Here is a 20,192-nt window from a genome sequence, read left to right on the forward strand (position 1 = left end):
TGTTATTTGCACTATTCATATTTTGCACAGACTAAACCACTTACACTTCTAATGATGTTCCATAATGACATGTAACCAACTGTACATAATTATATTTGTTTATATACTCTACATACTCTGCATATAACTAAATGTACATATACTGTTTATACTGCATAACATCACATCAAAACTCTTTATCTAACTCTGTCCATTTCTCTGTACAGATGTATTTAGATTATTTACATACCACCTCTCACTGGACATATGGTAGGATATAGCCTCACTTATGCTGTAGTACTTACTTTTTAACCTGCACATATCTGTAAATAATGCTATTTTACACTTCTGGTTAGATGCAAACTACATTTCATTGGCTTGTATCTGTACTGTGCAAAATGACAATAAAGTTGAATCTAATCTTAGTCTGAGTTTTTATATATTACTATACTATGACTTTATGAATAACTATACTGTTACTTTGACTTACTATACTATGAATTTTTATGACTTACTATACTATGAATTTTTATGACTTACTATATTATGAATTTTTATGCCTTTATATACTATGACGTCTTTATGCCTTACTATACTGTGACGTTTTTGTGTCTTACTATACTGTGACTTATTGTACCATACTATACCATGAACTTTTATGCCTTAGTATCCTATGACTCTTTATTTCTTACTATCATATGACATTTTTATGTCTTGCTATAATGTGACGTTTTTGTGTCTTACTATACCATCGCTTTTTTCTGCCTTACTATACTCTGACGTTTTCATACTTTACTATACTATGATGTTTTTATGCATTAAATAGTATTTTTGTATGTGATTTTCTTCATAATTTATAATTAAATTCAACCATACATGTCTATCTTTTATATTTCCATAGACTATATAATGAACATATACTGACAAGCTTCAGGATGGATATATATATATATATATATATATATATACAGACATACTAAAATACATGTCTGTATTAGCCAGGCATATATATCAATATATGAAATTGTTCCAATATCTAACAGGATACACATGTAATTTTTACGTACATAGGTTATACTGTATATACATATATGATTTTACTTCATATGTTCATATATTTCATATATGGAAATTCAACACATGCACATATATTGCATTTGCGTATGGGCATTTTTGAATGTCAATTCAGATCTTATATGTTAATAAACCGTTTGGTTGATGTTGATCTCAATAAAAAGTCAGTCTCTTTGTTTACGGAGGGGTGGCAGGGTCGTCGCATCCCTACTAATGTTGAGACCAAAATCTACGCCCTTGACCAAATCAAATTCTGCTCAAGGCCTCATAAAGACTTGGGTCGGCTCTTGTCATTATCACAATACATTGATCGATACAGTTATACAATAACATAGGAGATAGTTTAATTATTTTTCAGTGGAGGAATGTAACTAAGTATATTTACTCAAGTACTATACTTAAGTGGAATTTTAAGGTACTTTTCAGGAGAAAATATTGTACTTTTTACTCCAATACATATATTTCTAAGTTTAAGTCAATAGTTACTTCATGTATTCACATAATTAATATAAAATATAATCACCATATAAATTCTGATGTATTGTTACAGATTAAGCTATCAAGTTATACAACTAGCTATAAAAAGTAGTTAAAATTAGTGCGACTTCTACAGGCTGCAACATTAAAGTGATGCTTAAACATCAATGCATCAAAAACTATACAATATATTACTCTGAAATGTGTGAGTTTGTATGAATGTGCTTTCACCTTTTGATGCTAATACTTTTGTACAATGCAATTCTACATTGTTGTATTAGTTCTTTCAGTGTTAAACAACTGCAGTATTGCAGCAGAGCATGTAGGGTCATACTGACAGAGACATGGCATGGATGCCTAGTGGCTGCATTAATTTAAAGGCTGTGTGTGAGGAGCACACAGTCTTGATGAATGAATTTGCGGAATGTGTTGCATTGAACCAAATGATTCCCACAATGCTTGTAGGGGGGGGGAGGGCCCATCCAGAGGAGGCTGGGATTTCTTTCTTAAACACCCTCTTCCCTCCCCACAGCTCCATTTCCATCTACTTATGCACTTGTTCCGCAAGAGGCATTATCACTGTTTCTCCTTTCAATTGGAAGTTTTAGAGAAACTTTGCCTGGAAATAGTAGAAATTAAGTCGTGCTTTTTGCTCCTGGTGCAGCTGCTGCTTTACACCAGGTAAGATAAACTGTTGTTGGGTTGTTGAATTGCTTTTGTTAGGGAATTAACTGGACGGACACGACAAACAAGTTGATAAGCGACTACATTGGGTTTAGTTACTGAGTATTTGACCTACGTATCGTTATTGGAGTGTAAAACATACACCGCGACCATGAAAACAGCTGTTTCCAAAAGGTGACTTCTTGCTTTTTTACTGACTCGACATGATCCGGTGGTAAAATAACACGAGTTGTTCTTTTTCCTTTCTTCTACGTCGTAATTTTGACTTTGAACAACTTAAAGCCAGTGTCGTCATCTCGGTTACTAGCTTATTAGCTAAAGTAGCGTGAGCGTCCATCTACCAAATCTCCATTTGCGAAGGCACTAACTTAGTAAACGTGGGAATATGTGTAGGTGGCTAATAAGTGGTCACCTGCAGCCACTCCTGTTTCGACTCTTAACTTCACACCTGTCACCTGTTTGTTCTGTCTTATACACTGATACTCCAACACACCTGTCTCTGTTGATTCAATGTGCTGCTAGCGCCATGGCTTTCTTCATTCCCATAAAAAACACTAATGGCGTCAAACCAACTTTATTTTTAACGGCTTGCAAAACTCCCCCAAAATCAGAGATTCAACAAAACATAAGATATCACACACAAAAAATAAATAAAAATGCGTTGCGATATACTCGGAATGATATTAAACTTTAAAGGTTAAAATTGCAGTAACAAAACACAAGATTTTACAAAAATAGTGCGTTAGGATATACGCGGAATGATATGAAAATGTAATGGTTAAAGCTATTTCACAAAAAATAGTGCCTTGTGATACACGCGGAGTGACATGAAACGTCAACTGTTAAAATCACAGTAACAAAACGAAGGATTAAAGACAAGAAACACTGCTCAAATTTTGCAGTTAAAACATCTGGAAAAGCAAAATACTGAAAAAGTTGTAGTTGAAGTCATGGATGGTTGACTTTGTATGGAGTTTGTTTTAGCGTTCACAAAACAAAAAACGAGAGATGTGCAAAGCAGTCCAAAAAAGTGGCAAAACAACCACAAAGAGATGCAAAACTTCTACAAACATATACAAAATAACCACAGATGCAAAACAACAAATAAACACAAAGTGTGGGGGTCCTATATAGGAGGGGTGGGGGCCCTCTTACCTGTCTGTGCCCCGGGACCCATTTCTCATAATGTGCCTGTGATTGAAGTTGTAGTCGAAATATAATTACTGAAAGAAACTGCAATGGCAGTCAAAATGTCAGTGCTGAAACAAATTACAGTTAAGCACTGAATGTGTATTTAATAATTTAATAGAAACCCTGAGTAAAGTTGAAGTTCAAGCACTGAAAGGAAATGAAATCATTGAAGCGTACATGATGAACTGAGCTGGAAGTGTCAGTAGAAGTAGAGGTCTTGAAAGAAATTGTCAGTTCAAGTGTGAACTAAAAGGGAACGTTAGATGGAGTGTAATCACTGAAAGAAATTATGTAAATTGTGTATGAACATTGGAAGTTGTGAGTATTAAAAGGGCCGAAGAAGGTGAAGGTGTGGGACCTCATGGTTTTAAATATAAGTATTAAATTAAAGTATTATGCCGGTGTTGAGAGGTCAGTTGAGACTGCAACAACTAAAAGCAGATTGACTTTCATTTCAGATTGAGGGGGTAAGATTCACCAGTTCATACATTGGCATGTGTTTCTGGCACAGTAAAGATAAAAGCACTACCAGTATCTGGAAGTTAATAAGTAAACCATGTCAAGGCTGGTGCATGTGACCACAACACAGACTGCAATAAATACCTCTTGCAATAAGGGAGGGCCAATGTCAGTCATCAGTTTTTTCTGTTATTGATAAATTAATATCCCTGTGATGATGTGAAGCAAATACAGCCTCTGGGGTTTATCAGGAACGAGAGCGATGTTGTGTTCTTTGTGTCAGCTTCTATGGCTTCCTCATGCTAATGGTTATAGTTTCACGGTTGTTAACCATCGATAACCTGGTCGGTAGAAGACCATCGGGCCCTTTCACTTTGTCATGTAATGACAGAACATCAGTAACTCTGACTTGTTCTGATAGTTTTGTTGGTAGCGTAATTAGGACCCATGTCTTTTTAGCTGAAGCAATTTTCCACAAACACAGCGTTTAGCAGTTTTTCCCCTATCTCTCAGTCCTCTGCAGGATACTTGGCAGACTTGTTGGTCTTGTTTTGTCTCTTGTGTTTCTTCAGGGAATGACCTGTATTTCATGCTGCTCTGCTCCCTTTCCACCCAGAGTGAATCATTTGAGGTGTGGCTGCCACTCACAACACGGGGCTGATCCATACAACCACAATATGGCTTGTAACATACCACGAGGCTTAGAAACAAGACTTTAAAGAAAGTAATATGAAACTAAGGCTTGGGGGAAAAGTTTTCAAGCAAGTGGCACTCTAAAGTTGTTTTTGCTTTGTTCGTTTGCTGGGGAAGTTTGTAGATCTTAAATGTAGCATATGGTACTTGGAAACCATCATATAGAAAATACTTTTGTGTGATCAGTTAAGTCCAAAGTATAAAGTTTCTTCTATTTCTATCCCCAGAGAACAGAAGAGTAATGTCCAATATCATATGATTTATTTGGCAGAGTATTGTAATACAAACTGGGACATTGTGATTCCTCTATAATTTTGTTTTCAGGACAAAACAAGAATTTGATACTAGCAACTAGGGCTGCACAATTAATCAAAATATAATTGGAATCACAATATGGGTGCACTATCAAAGTGCAATATCTAAATCGCAGGGGCTGCAGTTTTTGATAAAGGTAAAATGTGTCACAACATTGTTGTGCATTGTTAGCACCATTAGCATTGTGGTGCTGGTCATGATTTCAGCTGGAATGCTAATTTTTGCATTTGCAAAAAAAAAAAAAAAAAAATGATGATGATGGGATTTTTGTTGGTTCTTGTACCAAATAAGTGTGTTCCCTTACATCTGGAGAATATGATTTGTAGGCCAGGACATGTCTGTAGCACCACAATGCTTCATTTATGGTATGTTGTCACACAGTTGACCTTTTATCAAAAAGAAATTGCAGCTCCTTTTGGATATTGCACTTGGCCATATTGCGATTTTGATTATGTTTCGATTAATTGTGCAGCCCCACAGACAGACAGAAGGTACAGACCTTCATGGCTCCTAGAGGACGAATCTTAATGACCTAGGTGACTTTTCATCTGGTGCCACCATCTATTGGTGGGTCTAGCTTGTTATGACTTTTTTGAACCCTTAACTCCCCCCCCAGCCCAAAAATAATGTACCCAAAATGAAAAGGTTACTGTGCTTATAGCCCTCTGAACACAGCCAGTGCTCGAATGCCCTTTAAGAAGTGAACTGATGTGCAGCCTTTCTACTTTGGCCTTCTTCTTGAGCAGCACTAGGAAACACATTTAGTCTGACAGACTGAAAGATGAAAACAGAACAGCACTGCTTTTCAAAGAGCAATTTCATATTTTCAGGTGCACCACATTATTTAACAGTGTATTTTGATTTTTAGGATTGATTTTTAAGGACACAAACAAAACGCTATACACAATATTGTGTGCTGCAGACACAGAGGTTTCTGGTCTTTTTCTGCAGCATGTGTCAGTGTGTCAGGCAGGTGCGCTAGACGTTAGCTGGGGAGCTCCCGTGTGAGTTTGTGCCACAATTCTTTAGTCAAACATGGTATGTATGTTTTGGGTGTGTCTGACTTGGAACAACTGCTTCTTTTCTTCAAAACTCTTTCTTCAAAACTAGATATAGATATAACTAGAATGCAGTTTGCAGCTGTTGTGACTACTGTCCATGTTTATATCTCCCATCCTTTTAGGTTCAAACATTTTCTGTCATGCATTGTTAAAGCTTATTTGTTCGGTGTGATTTATGTTACCACCCACATTATAGAGCTGCTTTCCTCCTCCTGTCTGTTTTACCACAAGCTTTGCCACCGCTGAATCAGGTGGAGGCCTTTGTACACAACTGTGGATCAGTCTCATTGACCCTCAAGGGCCCATTAGCATGTGCATACTAACAGACACTCAGACTCAGCCAGCAAGGTCACTGTGGACCACTGCACTAAGACTGGGACACACTCTGCTCTCTGTCGGAGTTGGCATCAAATTCAATCAGATTGTGACCAAGAGCATCCAATGCTAACCTTTTTCTGCACTTTCCTCTTTCGTTTCTATCCACTGGTTTAATACGATTTTTTTCCCCTTTGTGTTTTTTCCAGTGTCACAAGGAAACTGTGGAAGACATATTGCGGAAAACAAAAAGCCAGACGTCTACACGGATAAGGTGAGTAATTTTCAGTCGCAGACGAGGAGATGATCGGCTTTTAAGTGTCATCTAAGGACAGAGATTTGAAGAACACAAGCGAGATTTGAAAGGATGTGTCAGTCATAGGATTATTATGGACTGTTAACATTTTCACACCCCACCCTGCAGAGATGTGTATCTCAAAGTCGAGAAGAAAATGCTGAGTAGAAAAGAGCTTGGCGACAAACATCTAGTGTAACGTGTCTTTAAAGTAGAATAAAAAAATGTTGATCCTTATGTCACTGTAATAAATCATGTCATGTGTAGTTGCTGTTACCATAGTGGTAACAGCAACTACAGAAACTGCACCTATTTATTTATTTTTTTTTGTTGTGTCTTTTCCTGAGAGCTGGTCTGACTTGAGTTGTGTTGTCTCATTTTGTCAAACCAGTTCCTTCTCCACAGGGTGAGAGTAGTTTTGCAGCAGCCTGTTGTTTGGATTCAGCACCATGAAATGCACTGTCTACTTATAGCCCTTTTTTCTTTTGTAGGTATCTTGTTTGTTTAAGGGCTTGTGAGTCAGCAAAGTGGGGCTTTAGGTAACAAATAATAATGGTCTGCTTGTTTTGCAATTCCTGTTTCATGATTAACTCTTGATCCTTGAAATCGTCATTACTTTTAATGTGGCTCCGGGTGATAATCTATGATTTGACCGTCAGTGGTGATGTGTCATGTTGTGTTAATGTTGTACAAAGCTCTGTTTTCAGAATTAATAATTCAAAGGGAATTTGTAATTAAACATAAACAAAACAAGTTATTGTAGTTTATTTTTTACACACGTAAAAAACTTAGGCTGATGTAATGCATAACAGTGGAATACAGTTCATTTTTTCCATAAATCTGCCACTTTGTGATTAGCTTTATTGTGTGTTTTTATTGTCAGTTATCTTGTCGTATATGATGTAAACTTGACACACTTTAAAAATGTTAAATGTAGACAGGAGGACAACTTTGTCTTTTCTAAAGTCCCCTGTATTCATCTACGCAGAGTAAAAAGACAAGGAAAACATCTGTGTGTAACAGTTATTTTAAACCTCATTCATCTGCACTTGTTTCTTATTTTCAACCCTCTAACATTCAGTCTTTCACAAGGTATTTATGTTTCTGCTCCTGTTACTCACAGACTATTTCTCTCTTTCTGCTTCCCTGTTGTTCTTTCTCTCGGCCAGAACTGGGGAACGTGTTTCTCCACTGGCCTCCAATGGCGTCCCTGCCAGCTTCCGTAGCCCAGGCATGACTGTGACCCCCCCCCCCCCAAAAAAAAAATCCAGTCCTCAGCCTGCTTCCTCTTCTTACAACAATACGAGTCCCAGGTTGGTGAAAATTTTAAGAACTTCTTTCCTTCATGTACCTTTGTGTGCAGACCACATTCCCAGTACAAGTGACAGTGTCTTGATTTAGCATTTCCTCATACATAAAACTGAAATTCAAGCTTAGTTGCATGTTTTTCCATGTTAATTCTGGGCCTGATAGAGATGTGCAGTATAAAACCTGATTCTGAGTCATGTGATGTCTTCTGTTGTTTTGCTGACATTTTTCCTTGTGCCGTTATGGTTGTGATAAGAAAAATCATCATAGTGTGATTCTAGCTCCCATCTTGAAAAAAGGCAATAGTACCGAAGGCCGTGTGTGTGTGTGTGTGTGTGTGTGTGTGTGTGTGTGTGTGTGTGTGTGTGTGTACCTGCTGAGCCTTATCTCATCACATACCAACTAAACCCCCTCCAGCACAGATGGATGACGTGGATGGCCTGCGGTTGAAGCTCTCCTCTGAGGACTCTGTGTCACTGGCTTCCTCCTTGACTGATCCCATCAACCTAGAAGGTCAGCTGGTCACTGTCGGTGTCAGTGGGGATGAGGAGCTGCTGAAAGCTCCCTGTACTTTTTTTTGTCACGACAGTGTGATTTAACTTCACAGCTGATGGAAACATCAGTGTAGTTGTAATGTGGATTGAGTGTCTATTTCTGTGAGGTTTAATCCTCTCCTATTAAATATGTGACATTGTGCAAAGGTTCACTTTTAATAACTTCATTAATGATATTAATTAATGCTCCCCAAGAGTTTCATCTTGTAAAATGTATATACTCATATAGACAGTAAAGTTAGATTGACAGTGTGTAGGATGATTTCTTCACAGTAAAGACTCTTTGACCCAATGCAGCTGCCAATAAAACCATATGATGTGCAAAAACTATTTTCATTCAGTACCCCAACAGCAACTTTTATTTATTTTTGTGACAAATATTAATGACAATTAACTATTCAAATAAATTACTTATCAAAATGAATATTGAGAATATTAAAGATGAGTAAAATTTTGCAAAACAAGGATAGAAATAATTAGTGCTGTTTATTTCATCGTATTTTTTTGTCACTAATGGACAGCGAGGAAGATCAGTGTGCAATGTGTAATGCTGTAGCTACAGTAGTTTGATTTTCTTTAAATGGATTTTCTATTTGTTGACCTAAACCTTTCTCTATTTTTGTTACTACGAAGTGACTAAAACCTGGATCCATGTAAAGAAAACTTTTGCCATAAAAGTAACACTGACTACTATATTTAAAAATGATTAAAAATAACCTTACATGACCAGTAATAATAAACACTCATATGACTACAAAGCACAAGCCTTGTTTGTGATACAAATTCTAGTGTGACTGTATATGTGTCATTCAGATTCCCATTATGCTCGGCTGCAAGGTGAGCTTGAGTCCGATGCCCAGAACCTGGAGGCGGAGTCCTGGAGTGTGGCTGTGGAGCAGAGCTACCTGAAGACCCTGAACAAAGAGGCTGTTAAAAGACAAGATGTCATCTACGGTAGGCTGCACCGGCTAAACCTCAGGCCTTTATGTAAACACTTATGTAAAGATAATAAATATAATGGCAACAGCAGTTTTGTTTTATCTAACTAGCTCTGACCTACACTGGTGTACTGCTTTGTCTTACTTTGTCTGCCTCCATATGCAGGAATTGTTGTGACTAGTTCTTTTTGTGTTGTCAGCTTCACTTGCCCAATTTAGAGCGACATGCTTTGCTCAAAGGCACCCTGCTAGTTTTATCAAGGATGTTGTCATCACTGTACCATTGACAGTGGCAGGCACTCAACCAGGACCTCTGTCAGACGTAGTAATAGATCCCTCTTTTTTCCCCAGAGTTGATCCAGACGGAGATGCACCATGTACGCACCTTGAAAATCCTTCTCCATGTCTACGTGCATGAGTTGAGGCAATCTCAGCTGATCGAGGAAGGCAGGCTGGAGCGGCTCTTCCCCAGGGTGGAAACGCTCCTCACCTTCCACCAGCACTTCCTCAACTGCCTCAAGGCACGCCAGAACCAGAGTCAGGAGGAAGGCAGCCCAAACAACTACCAGATAACGCAGCTGGGGGATATCCTCATCTCTCAGGTACATTAGAGTAATTTTAAAGCCATGCCAGGCTGGATTTTCATGTAAATAATTGCATTTAATCAATCTAATTGATCTTCTTAAATCAATGGGTTGCAATGGAGAGGGGGCATCCTGGGTTCTCTAATTTAAAAGGAAAAGTTTGTTTGGATGGAAGTTTTAGAAATATACAAAGTTACAGAGGACGAGTTTGAAGAAATAGTTCTTCAAAAGAAAATGTCATTGTTTACTCACCTTCAGGTCGAAATGTCAGTAAAGTTTGTATGTCAACATAAACTACACCAGGACTTCAGGTACTTTTCCATGGAAGGTCTCTTCAAAACAACTGAAGGCAATTGGGAAAAGGATCATGGATTAACTATAAACAGGTTGTTCAACACATTTTTATATTTAGGTGACCTTTACATTACATTTTGAAAGGTAAAGTTACATTGCCACTATTCAGTTGTTGCTTTGTACCTGTTGTTACAGGTTTGAGAGTTGGTTCAACATTTATTTATATCTGAGGTCAAAGATTTCTTTACGATATTGGCTTTATTAAGGGAGAAAAACATTTTTATACTACACGCATCTTCTTCCTGCATAGCGACACCTCACTCTTTGTATAGTATATTCATGCACCTCTCTCCACCCTCGTCACTCTCTTTGCATGTGCTGGCTGAGTGTGCAGGTGTCCTTAGGAATGGCTGGTATGTCTGAAACACTCTGAAAGTGACTACAGATGGGTGTTTTTGCTCCATAAGCCCAGGAATGATGCTGTGTCACTGGCATCACATTCCTACTGAAGCATTTTTACCTCTGTGGTCAATATCCTGAATACAGAGCCAGTGGAGCTTTTCATTGGGAATTGGAGTTTCTGGCATCAGTTATTATCATATTAGCACTTTGAATCAACATTTCTTGTCTACCATGCCTCATGCGTCAAATGATGCTCCAGAGTGTGATCCTCAATGTGACAGTTGTGATCCTCTCGTCTTCCTTCAATTTTTCCCTTTTAAAAAAAATAAACACAATGCACTGTTTTTGTTTTTTTTGTTTAGTTTTCAGATGCACTGGGAGAAGGAATGATGGAGTGTTACAGTGTTTTCTGTCGGCATCACAATGAAGCCATCAGCTTCTACAAGGAGCAGCTGCAGAGCAACAAGAAGCTGCAGATTCTTATCAGGGTAAGCAATCTAACGTGCTGGTCAGTTTGTGTTCATGGATGTGATGTTCTTCAAGACACAGTGAGGCCTGTGGGTTTTTACAGAGAAAATGCACTGAAGTTGGCAAAAAGGTGAATGTCTTGAGCATGAGTTCCAGTATCTTAGAGGCAGGACAAATGACAGTGATTATTAGAAAGAAAGATAAATCTACAAACTAAACTAGTTTGTGATGTTTAACACAAAACAGTAAACTGTTTGGCGAGAATAAAGCCAGATAACTGTGACTTGAATGATTCAACAACAAGCAAATTAACTAATACATTTGCTCAATTTCTTATTTTTTTAACAGAAATTGGGTCAGCTGCCTCTAGTGCGAAGGTTGGGAATCCCTGAATGTTTTCTGTTGGTGACTCAACGCATCACAAAATATCCTGTCCTAGTGGAACGAATCATCCAGAACACTGAAGGTAAAATCTCACCACTCTTCACCTGCCTCCCTCTTTTTACAAGTTGTTACAGTCTTTGTTCAGCCTTTCAGTGTTTAACTCATAAGTCGTCAATGTAAAAGTGAAATTACTGCAGTCAAATAAGCTGCCTTCTTTGATAACGCAAATTCTGGCTGGATGGTCCTGCGTATGTTTCCATTGAATGTAAATAAAGACTGGTTGATTAATATATTTCATGCTCCTTACAGCTGACACAGACGAGCACAAGTCTCTGGTACAGGGTTTGGAGCGGATCAAAGACACCATTTCTGAGGTGAACGATCAGGTCAGTGAATATGAAAAATTTGTTCGTCTGAGAGAGATCGGCCTGCGTTTGGAGCCAAAATCTCAGGGCCGGCAGAAGGACGGCCAGCTGTTCCGCAGAGAGGATCTAATCCAAGGAAACGGGACGCTGCTGCGCGAAGGCGCCGTCACCTGGAAGTCCTCCGGTAGACAGAAAGGTTTGTGGCAAGTGTAATGACATTGTGGCTCAGCCGGTGACCATTACTCATGTGTATATTGAAAATTTAGTTAGACTGATGTACTGAAGGTTTTGTTACTTTATCCCTGCAGCATGAGGAAAACAAACATTTTTTATAAGGTAATCTAAATCTCCCCAACAACATGGCTCCTTCACAGCATTTCCTGGTTTAATAAACAAAATTGCATTTCCTTCTGTGGAAAATAGATAATTAAATGACAAATTCATTACAAATGTATCATTTATTTATTTGTGGTCCAATAAAGGCAAAATTACAAACAAAAAATCTTGATGATGATGATAATAACTAAGTAAGGTCCGTCCATCTTCAAATGTGACATTTGAAATGCTGCTTGTCCAATCTTGACAGAACATTGATTATTTAAACCTTGACTTCCTTACCAAAGCAAAAAATTATATATTAAGGCTTCAAAGAGACTCAGTGTGAAATCTGCCATAGATGTTTATGTGGGCTGAGATTTGCATTCAATACATTTCCCTTCTCATGCTGGTTTTTACATTAATTTGTCACCTGGCTGTACATCACACAATTTTCTTTAAAATTACAGGAATGACTAATGGGGTCACCAAAGGTCAAAACATAACCCGTGAGTGTGTCTGTCTGCACTGGTCTGCACTCAAGTTACTGATATGATGTAACAAGTGACTTGACAGCTCAGTGGATTAGTGCTAAAATAAGGAAGACGTGCACTTGTTTCCTTGTGTTATTTAATTGGCGGTTCAATAGGAGGATCAATTTCGGGGCAAATTGCGTTTGTGATTGTCGGAACATTCAGAGAACCAGTATGGCAGCATATTTTTATATCATTACTTGAGTGTCAAAGATGAATAGTTGCACAAAATACAGGACAGACATGACTCAAGTCATGGCAGCTTGAGTCTAAACATGAAGTACTTGACGTGTTGTGTACTTAAGTGTTTGATGCTGAGCACTATTAATCTTCCCCTGCAGACATCCATGCTGTGCTGCTGTCAGATGTGCTCCTCCTCTTACAAGAGAAGGATCAGAAGCTTGTATTTGCTGCTGTGGTGAGTTCTGCCAAAACATTATTCTGTGTAGAGAGACTCTGTCAATAATGTGTTTTTAGCTCCCTCAAATACCAGAATGCTCCAAAGACAGATGTGTTCACACTTAATATTATAAACTTGCGGGATCCAGGACAGATCGTGATAATTGCTTGCATAATAACCCCTGCTTTATCATTGCGACTCACGCAGGACAATAAACCACCAGTGATCTCCCTTCAAAGGCTGATAGTTAGAGAAGTAGCCCATGAAGACAAAGCCATGTTCCTTATCTGTGCCTGCACCACCAGCTTGCCGGAGATGTACGAGATCCACACAGGCTCCAGAGAGGATCGCATCACCTGGACGGCCCTCATACGACAAGCTGTGGAACAGTAAGCTGAGTAATGAGTTCTCGGAGGACAGCAGAATGAGTTGTATTGGGCAATTTGCCCATTACATTTAAACTTTCTTCTACAAATGTTATAAAAATCTGGCCATTAGTTTTTGAACTACATTTTCACTGACCATAGTGTGGATAAAAGATGACTCTTGGCCTGACAGTGGCACTGTATGAAAGCCCAGGTTGTCATGGGAATCAATGTAATGTGAGAGCCATGAATATACAAACCACATTTCATGGCAGTCTTGTCAGTAGTGTATTTGTTGAGAAAAAAAAAACTGGTCCAATTTGTTTATTTATCTTTTAAAATATATCATGATAGACAATACTGAGTCAAATGTCTGTGTTCTCCAGCTATCCTCAAAAGGAGCTGCAGCGCGAACTGATTGCTAAACTGCAGCATTGTCAAGGTAAGACAGTCGAGGTTACTTGTTCATATTCATACCAAGCTAAACATAAAGGCCAGATAATACCAGCACTTATGAGTCGAAGTCAACCTGCATTTCTACTGCATTTATTAAGACAAGCATGTTGTTTATTTCATGGTGTTGCTCTCTAGATGCTCTTAAGGAGAGGGATGACCAGATAATACAAAGTCTGACAGAGAAGCAGCAGATCTTTGCTGCTCTCTACGAGAACGCGATGGAGCAGGAGACACCCCACAAAGGGCTGCTGCTCCGAGGAGATGCTACTGACCTCCAGCAGGGGGGGGCGCTGCTCAAAGGAGCCATAGATGAGGGTAAGCGCTAAGACAATAACATCAGTTTCTACTCTGGTGTCAAGAGTTAGACTCAGTTTTAGGAATTGGTTTTGTTTGTTACAGCTGGAATAATGAGGCAGTTTTCAGTAAGTTATTTTTGCTGTGAGTAGCAGTGAGAAAACTCTAGTTTTTTAATCCTGAGGGTTTCACTGAAGTAAAAAAGAAACAATGTGTTTTCCCTCACAGCCCAGTCATGACTCAGAGAGCACTGATGATCTCTTTTGAGGAGGAGATTAAGAAGCAGTTTTTCTTTTGTCTGCAGTGGAAAACCTGCTGAACCTGCTCTTGTCAAAGATAAGAGACCCAGACCTTGTAATGGATGACATTAAGATGCAGGGGGAGCTGCTCAGGCGGGCCGAGACCTTTGGAGCGGGTGACAGTGACTCCTATGAAAACACCATGAAAAGTAAGCTGTATTATATTCTCGTTTTAATAATGTGTTTAAGGTGCATGGATTGTGAAACAGCAATGAATCTAAGTAAATATTTTGAGGAGAGCTAATAAAATATTTCATTTATTTACTTATTTTTGTGCAATTTAAGGATCCAACACTGTTTTTTAAAACTCTCTGGAATCCCATAGTATCTTTCAACATCTATTCAAATTTGAGCAGTGCTTCTCAAAGTGGGTTCGGGGGCCACCAGGGGTCCTTGAGAGGGTTCCCAGCAAAAAGGGGAATCATTTATTTTCACTATAGAATGAAACCCATGACCAAAATAGTTATATATTCTGTCAAACACTTTCTGTAATAAAACATCTAAAAGTGAAAACCCTATCTGATGGATTTGAGACTCTGGGAAAAAATCTTATCAAATGGGGGTCTGTGGTCTAACTTGTGTCAGTTTAGGGGTCTTTAACGTGAAAAAGTTTGACAACCTCTGCAATAGAGATAGTAAGGGAATTTTTTTTTTCTACAGTCCACAAGCTTACATACACTATATAGGTCACATCTGGGACTGCTTAAAACACTGTTTCACACAGTCATTGATTAATGGCAACTGTTTAATACTCAATAACTGTCTGAGCTGAAAAACAAGTCATCTTGCAGTGTGTATCTGTACCATATAGCAGTGCTGTTCTGTACACCCTTATCAGCAAAAATAAAGAAAATATATGTATTTTGTAATGGTGTTGACAGACTTTGGATGTGTATGATTTACAATCCTCAGATGGAAATGTAGCTGAGAGGCCAGGTAGCAGCGAGGGCAGTCAAGTGCACCTCAGCCACACCACAGAAATAAACTGTCCTGAAGGCCTGGAACAGTCTGTGAGTCAAGTATGAACAGGATCTAAACCGCACCTTCATCTGGTGATAAAAATAAAAGTAAAAGTATTTACACAGCTTCATCTATTTTGCTTCAAGGCTGATGACGAGACATTCCCAGTGCCAAACTGCAGTTCAGCCTCCACTCATCTCCCTGAGGCAGAGGTAACCCTGCTAATACTTATTGTGCTAATCACTTTCCTCTCTGTATTCATTCATGCATATTGATTTTGATGTCTGCCACTGCCACTTATTTTTCTCTGCAGGTGTATAACAAGGTGATGATGCTCATAAGGATGCTCTACAGCTTAAAGGTAATGCACTGTAAACTGTTCTGAAAACTGTAAGTGTTTATCTTTATGAAGCTAAATGTGTGATTATGAGATTAATATAATTCGATTTCGACAATAAAAGTAAGCCGTTGTGCGTTTGTTTATGGTTTGTTCATACTGGATATACAGGCAGTCATCGCCCAGCAGGACAGCCAGATTGAACTGCAGCGCGCTTTTCAAACAGCCAGCCAGCAGCCTGCTCGTCATTACAGCAATGTGCTGCTTGAGCAGGAGAAGCAGCGCAACTTAGAGAAGCAGAAGGCCGAACTCGCCAACTTGTACAAGCTACAGGCTCAGCATCAAGAAGCACAGCAGCGCTGGGAGAAGGAGAGGGAGCGGCAGAGGATACAGATTGAGACTCTGGAGGCTCAAGTGCAACAGAGGGAGGAGGACTGCAGGAAATGGGAGGAGAAGCTGAATGGGGAGAAGGCCGAGCTGGAGACGCAGCGGGAAAACTACCAGCAGGACCTGGAGAGGCTGAGGGAGTCCACAAAATCAGTGGAAAAGGAGCAGGAGCGAAACGCACAGGAGAGGGAGCGTTTGGAGAAGTTAAAGTCAAAGTACATCCCAAACCCAGGACACTCCAACTATGATGATCCTGCTCAAGTGAGGAATCTGACTCACTGAATATCCATCAGTGTTATTGACATTTCTGTGTATTTATCTGTCCATCTATTTTAGATGAATGCTTTGCTTGCTAAAATTGAAAATATATTGACAATTTTCAACATTTTGTTTCCATCAAAGTTTAATCCAGTCAGGGAACAGCAGGTCAGCAAGGTCTATATAACAGTAATGGATTAACATCCTCTAAAACAACATAATCAGAGCTAACCCGAGTCTTGATTTAATGTTGATACTTTAGATGAGGAACTCAACAACTGGATTTAAGAATCTTAAAATGACAAAAAATGAAAATACAGAATCAGAAAGAAGCACTAGAGTCAGTAGATACTCTTCACAGGTTGAAGTCAAGGGTGAGATAAGAGTTTGAGTAATGCATTTCCTCTTTCTCCCTAGAGCTGGAATCTCTCCAGTTACCCATCATTCAGGGGAAGCATAGTGAATGGATTTGGGAATCAGACCTTTACTCCAAAGCCCATCACTTCCAATCTCATGGAAATTCCTCCAAAAGTTCCACCACGCAAGGAGAGCATCAGCCCCCAGCCTGTTAAACCCGAGCTGCCCGTCCACCTGATCAGCACCACCAACCAGGTGCACAAACCTCCTGCCGTGCATCAGAAGATCCCCACCAAGCTAGCTACTCTGCCCAAGGGAAAGGAGAAGGCCTTAAAGATGAAGGGGTCCCACCAGAGGACGCACAGTGCAGGTCAGGACACAGGCCTGTGAACATCATATCTTTATGTTCCAGTACAAGGTCTTTGTGTGTTTTCCATTTGTTTTTCCTTTTATTCCTAATTTACTTAAGAAATAAAAACGGGTCTCTGCCATCCATCCATTTGAACTATACATTAAATATAGAGAGAGAAACCACTTTATTTCCTTATTTGTTGGTCCCAAACATTTAGCTTAGCACCATAGCTAGCAAACAGCAAACTCAAATCAGCCCTCAGATTCAAATGCCTTCAGATTTTGGTTTGTGTGTAACTTACATGCAAAACGGTTTCAAAAACATAATTATCATAAATAAATAACTTGGTGCCCCAAATCTATATCCAGCCTCTATAGATGTTAACCAGGTGCTGCCCATCCGAGTGACGGGGAAAGAAGGCGGCAGTCTGAGAGCCAAGAGGAACGGCAGCCCTCAAAGGATCTACCATTCAGGTACAGACAGAGAAACCGGAGATGGCCATTCACTCAGCCAGTCATAAAGATATCACCCATGCAAATTATCAGAATTGATAATCTATCCAAAAGTCTTTTGAGAGTCAAACACTCGCCAGTCTGCCTCTTCAGAGAAAACAGCAGCTGTGCTCAGTCACACAAAGTAAAATGACCATTTCAGGCACAGCCTGAACAGTGGGGCTGGTATTGTTTTCACCTTGAGTCTCTGTGTATGATCATGGCAAAATTGTTCATAGATGTTAAGTGGAAAAAAAATTATTAATGAAAAAAACTTTAATATTCATTTATTTTATTAATTCTCCCCTCAGATACGTTCAAACTGCCAGGATCTGTCCACAGTGTGAAAATGTCTCAGTCCTTCAGCACACACAAGCGGAGCAGCAACGAGGCTCCTCCACCAGCACCACCTCCGTTCCCCAAAGATGTTCTGGAAATGGGCAAAGAGAAGGTAATCTTCCTTTAATAATAAACTACAGACTGGAGTTTGGACGAGGCCTCTTTCTGCATAAAGACTTAAACACATGGAAAGACTGACAGAGCTGTGAAGAGACACTGCACATAACTTCATGACGTCCAGGTGTATCCAATATGAAGATCGGTCACTGTTATAGTTCTCTATCACAGGAAGCAAGCTGTTGAAACCAGCTGAACTTGTGGAAAAAAGGCAAAGTGATGGACGTGTTTATAAGAAAAAAATGTAAAAAAAGCTAGACCCAATTGTACATTTGGGAAAGATAATATTTTAACTTTTTAAGATGTTGCTAAAACTTTGTTGCCCAAAGCTTTTTCCCTAAAAAGTTCTTTTATCATTTTTATTTTAAATGAAAGTAGGCTGTCTGTAACTTGTACGCTTTCTTTTTAATTTAAGGAATGAGAAATGTGTTGTGAGGAAGCTATAGATTTGACAAGTTTACATCTGTTTAGATATGAAGTGCAAAGCACATAATTTTGTTTTAGAATGAATCAGATCATTTTGAAAATTGTACTGACCTGCTCCTCAGTATCTGTTCTAATCAAGAGGTAAGTTAAAAGGGTTTGTAGAAAGGCTGGACACAGGGACAGTCCACGACACAGTATCAGCAGGACTGTTTGTTTACAGCTGCTGAAACATTTGAGAATGTAACAGAATGGTTTCTGAGTGACATTCCCTGTTCAATAATCTCCTGATATAATTTAATTTTTAACATGATGTTGATGATTTTCTCTGCTAGAGACACATTGACAGTCGTCACCTCTTGGATCCATGTAAAATATCTTCCAAACCCCAACTAATGGGTCATGGAATAAAAAGATGGTTGACTTTAGAGCCTTGTGTTTTTTGTGGATTGACTTTGTGTGGTTTAGAGAAGCAAAGAAAAATCGAACACATCAAGGACATTCAAAGGATAAGTTCACAATGTTTTAAAACAATAGTCAGGTGCCCATGTGATCATTTAAACAGGTCTTCATTCTGTACAAAACTATACTTTTAAATTCATCCAACACTAATATGAGGCTTCAGCAGTCTGAGTGTGAAGAATCATGCGAGTATCTTCCAAAGTAAGTCTTTTTAGGACAAAATCCCTTTATGTTCTCCACCGAAGCTCAGCAGGGAAAACACTCTCCAGGTGTAACTTTGGTAGATATGATTTGATTAAAGGTTTCCTTTGGACTTGTTGAGCTCTAGATGCGCTATGGAGCTGCTTTTGCTGAGTGGGTCCCTGTTTTGTTTATCTCTGACATAACAATGTTCTTGATAGTCTCGCCTGACTTTGTCCCAAATCCCTTCCATGTGTTTGGAAGGGATTTTAAATGGCTAGTATGAACAGAAGGAATGATTACAGCTGTTAAGTTATTTTTTAATAACTGTGAGAATTGGTTTCCCTCAATCCCTCAAGCTTTCTTACTAGGTGTTAATAAGCCTCCTGACTGCTCACCAGATGTGAATGAAGCATCAGGTTGATAGCTTCAGATGTTGGAGGCTTCACTGCTGTTGCACACACATCATCATCCTGTGCTTACAAGTTAATATCTTACAGGATTTCAATAGTTCAGTATTCAACAGCTGTTGTGGCCATTTGATGTTCAACTTCACTTCATTTGAACTAGAAAAATACTAATATCATCTTATGACACCTATTCCTGTTTAATAGGTGTCCTAAGATGATATTAGTCCCGTTATACATTGTTGCTTGTGAGCAAGGATACCAATGACAAAATATATGCAGGCACACATGGTGCTGCGTGATGCTTCGCACAAACCGATCCAACAAACAGCATGTTAGTTGATCAGATAAATGATCCAGAGTAAATAGAAACTCTCTCACACTCCTCCACTTTGAGTAACTGAGCTGAAGCTACAAAGAGCCTCTTTGTCAGAGTGCTGTTCATCTCTGCAGAGCCTGAACAGGAGTGTAGCTTTCCACAGCTGGAGGGCTGGGTGATGAAAAGACACTTTCAGACTCATGGAACCGCTGGCAGAAGCTGAATTATGTTGGGCATCAACATATCCAGGTAGTAGCAGCAGTAGACGACAGCATCCTTCTTAAACCTACACTTTTAATGT

At 39.1% G+C, this 20,192-nt stretch overlaps 1 protein-coding gene across 4 annotated transcripts; it reads left to right on the plus strand.

The window, feature by feature from the left end:
• Positions 1-2,059: 2,059 nt before the first annotated feature.
• Positions 2,060-18,951, plus strand: arhgef18a (rho/rac guanine nucleotide exchange factor (GEF) 18a). 4 transcript variants are annotated; one of them, XM_023425366.2, is made up of 21 exons: positions 2,060-2,211; positions 6,458-6,522; positions 7,713-7,856; positions 8,269-8,364; positions 9,219-9,359; positions 9,695-9,945; positions 10,986-11,111; positions 11,440-11,557; positions 11,785-12,036; positions 13,030-13,106; positions 13,296-13,477; positions 13,840-13,895; positions 14,045-14,224; positions 14,508-14,651; positions 15,415-15,521; positions 15,609-15,674; positions 15,776-15,823; positions 15,971-16,447; positions 16,862-17,171; positions 17,522-17,626; positions 17,956-18,951. In XM_023425366.2, exons 4-21 carry the CDS (start codon positions 8,274-8,276, stop codon positions 18,108-18,110), a joined length of 2,886 nt encoding a protein of 961 aa, XP_023281134.1. In that variant the 5' UTR covers positions 2,060-2,211; positions 6,458-6,522; positions 7,713-7,856; positions 8,269-8,273; the 3' UTR covers positions 18,111-18,951. The 4 variants fall into 4 exon arrangements, with proteins under 4 accessions (XP_023281134.1, XP_023281137.1, XP_023281136.1 ...); XM_023425369.2 differs by having other exon boundaries at positions 15,415-15,512; XM_023425368.2 differs by having other exon boundaries at positions 8,274-8,364.
• Positions 18,952-20,192: the final 1,241 nt, after the last annotated feature.

Source organism: Seriola lalandi, unplaced genomic scaffold (assembly GCF_002814215.2).
Source record: "Seriola lalandi dorsalis isolate HSWRI2012SDOR001 ecotype SW California unplaced genomic scaffold, Sedor1 jcf7180002054777, whole genome shotgun sequence".
In the NCBI taxonomy this organism is placed as follows: domain Eukaryota; kingdom Metazoa; phylum Chordata; class Actinopteri; order Carangiformes; family Carangidae; genus Seriola; species Seriola lalandi.

What these genes read in the sequence shown, in the direction of transcription:
- arhgef18a (XM_087179065.1), top strand. Translation starts at nt 7,777, where the DNA reads ATGACTGTGACCCCCCCCCCCCCAAAAAAAAAATCCAGTCCTCAGCCT. An exon ending in ATACGACAAGCTGTGGAACA is followed by an intron (nt 13,478 to 13,839) that starts GTAAGCTGAGTA and finishes TGTGTTCTCCAG; the next exon opens with CTATCCTCAAAAGGAGCTGC. An exon ending in CCAGAGGACGCACAGTGCAG is followed by an intron (nt 17,172 to 17,521) that starts GTCAGGACACAG and finishes ATCTATATCCAG; the next exon opens with CCTCTATAGATGTTAACCAG.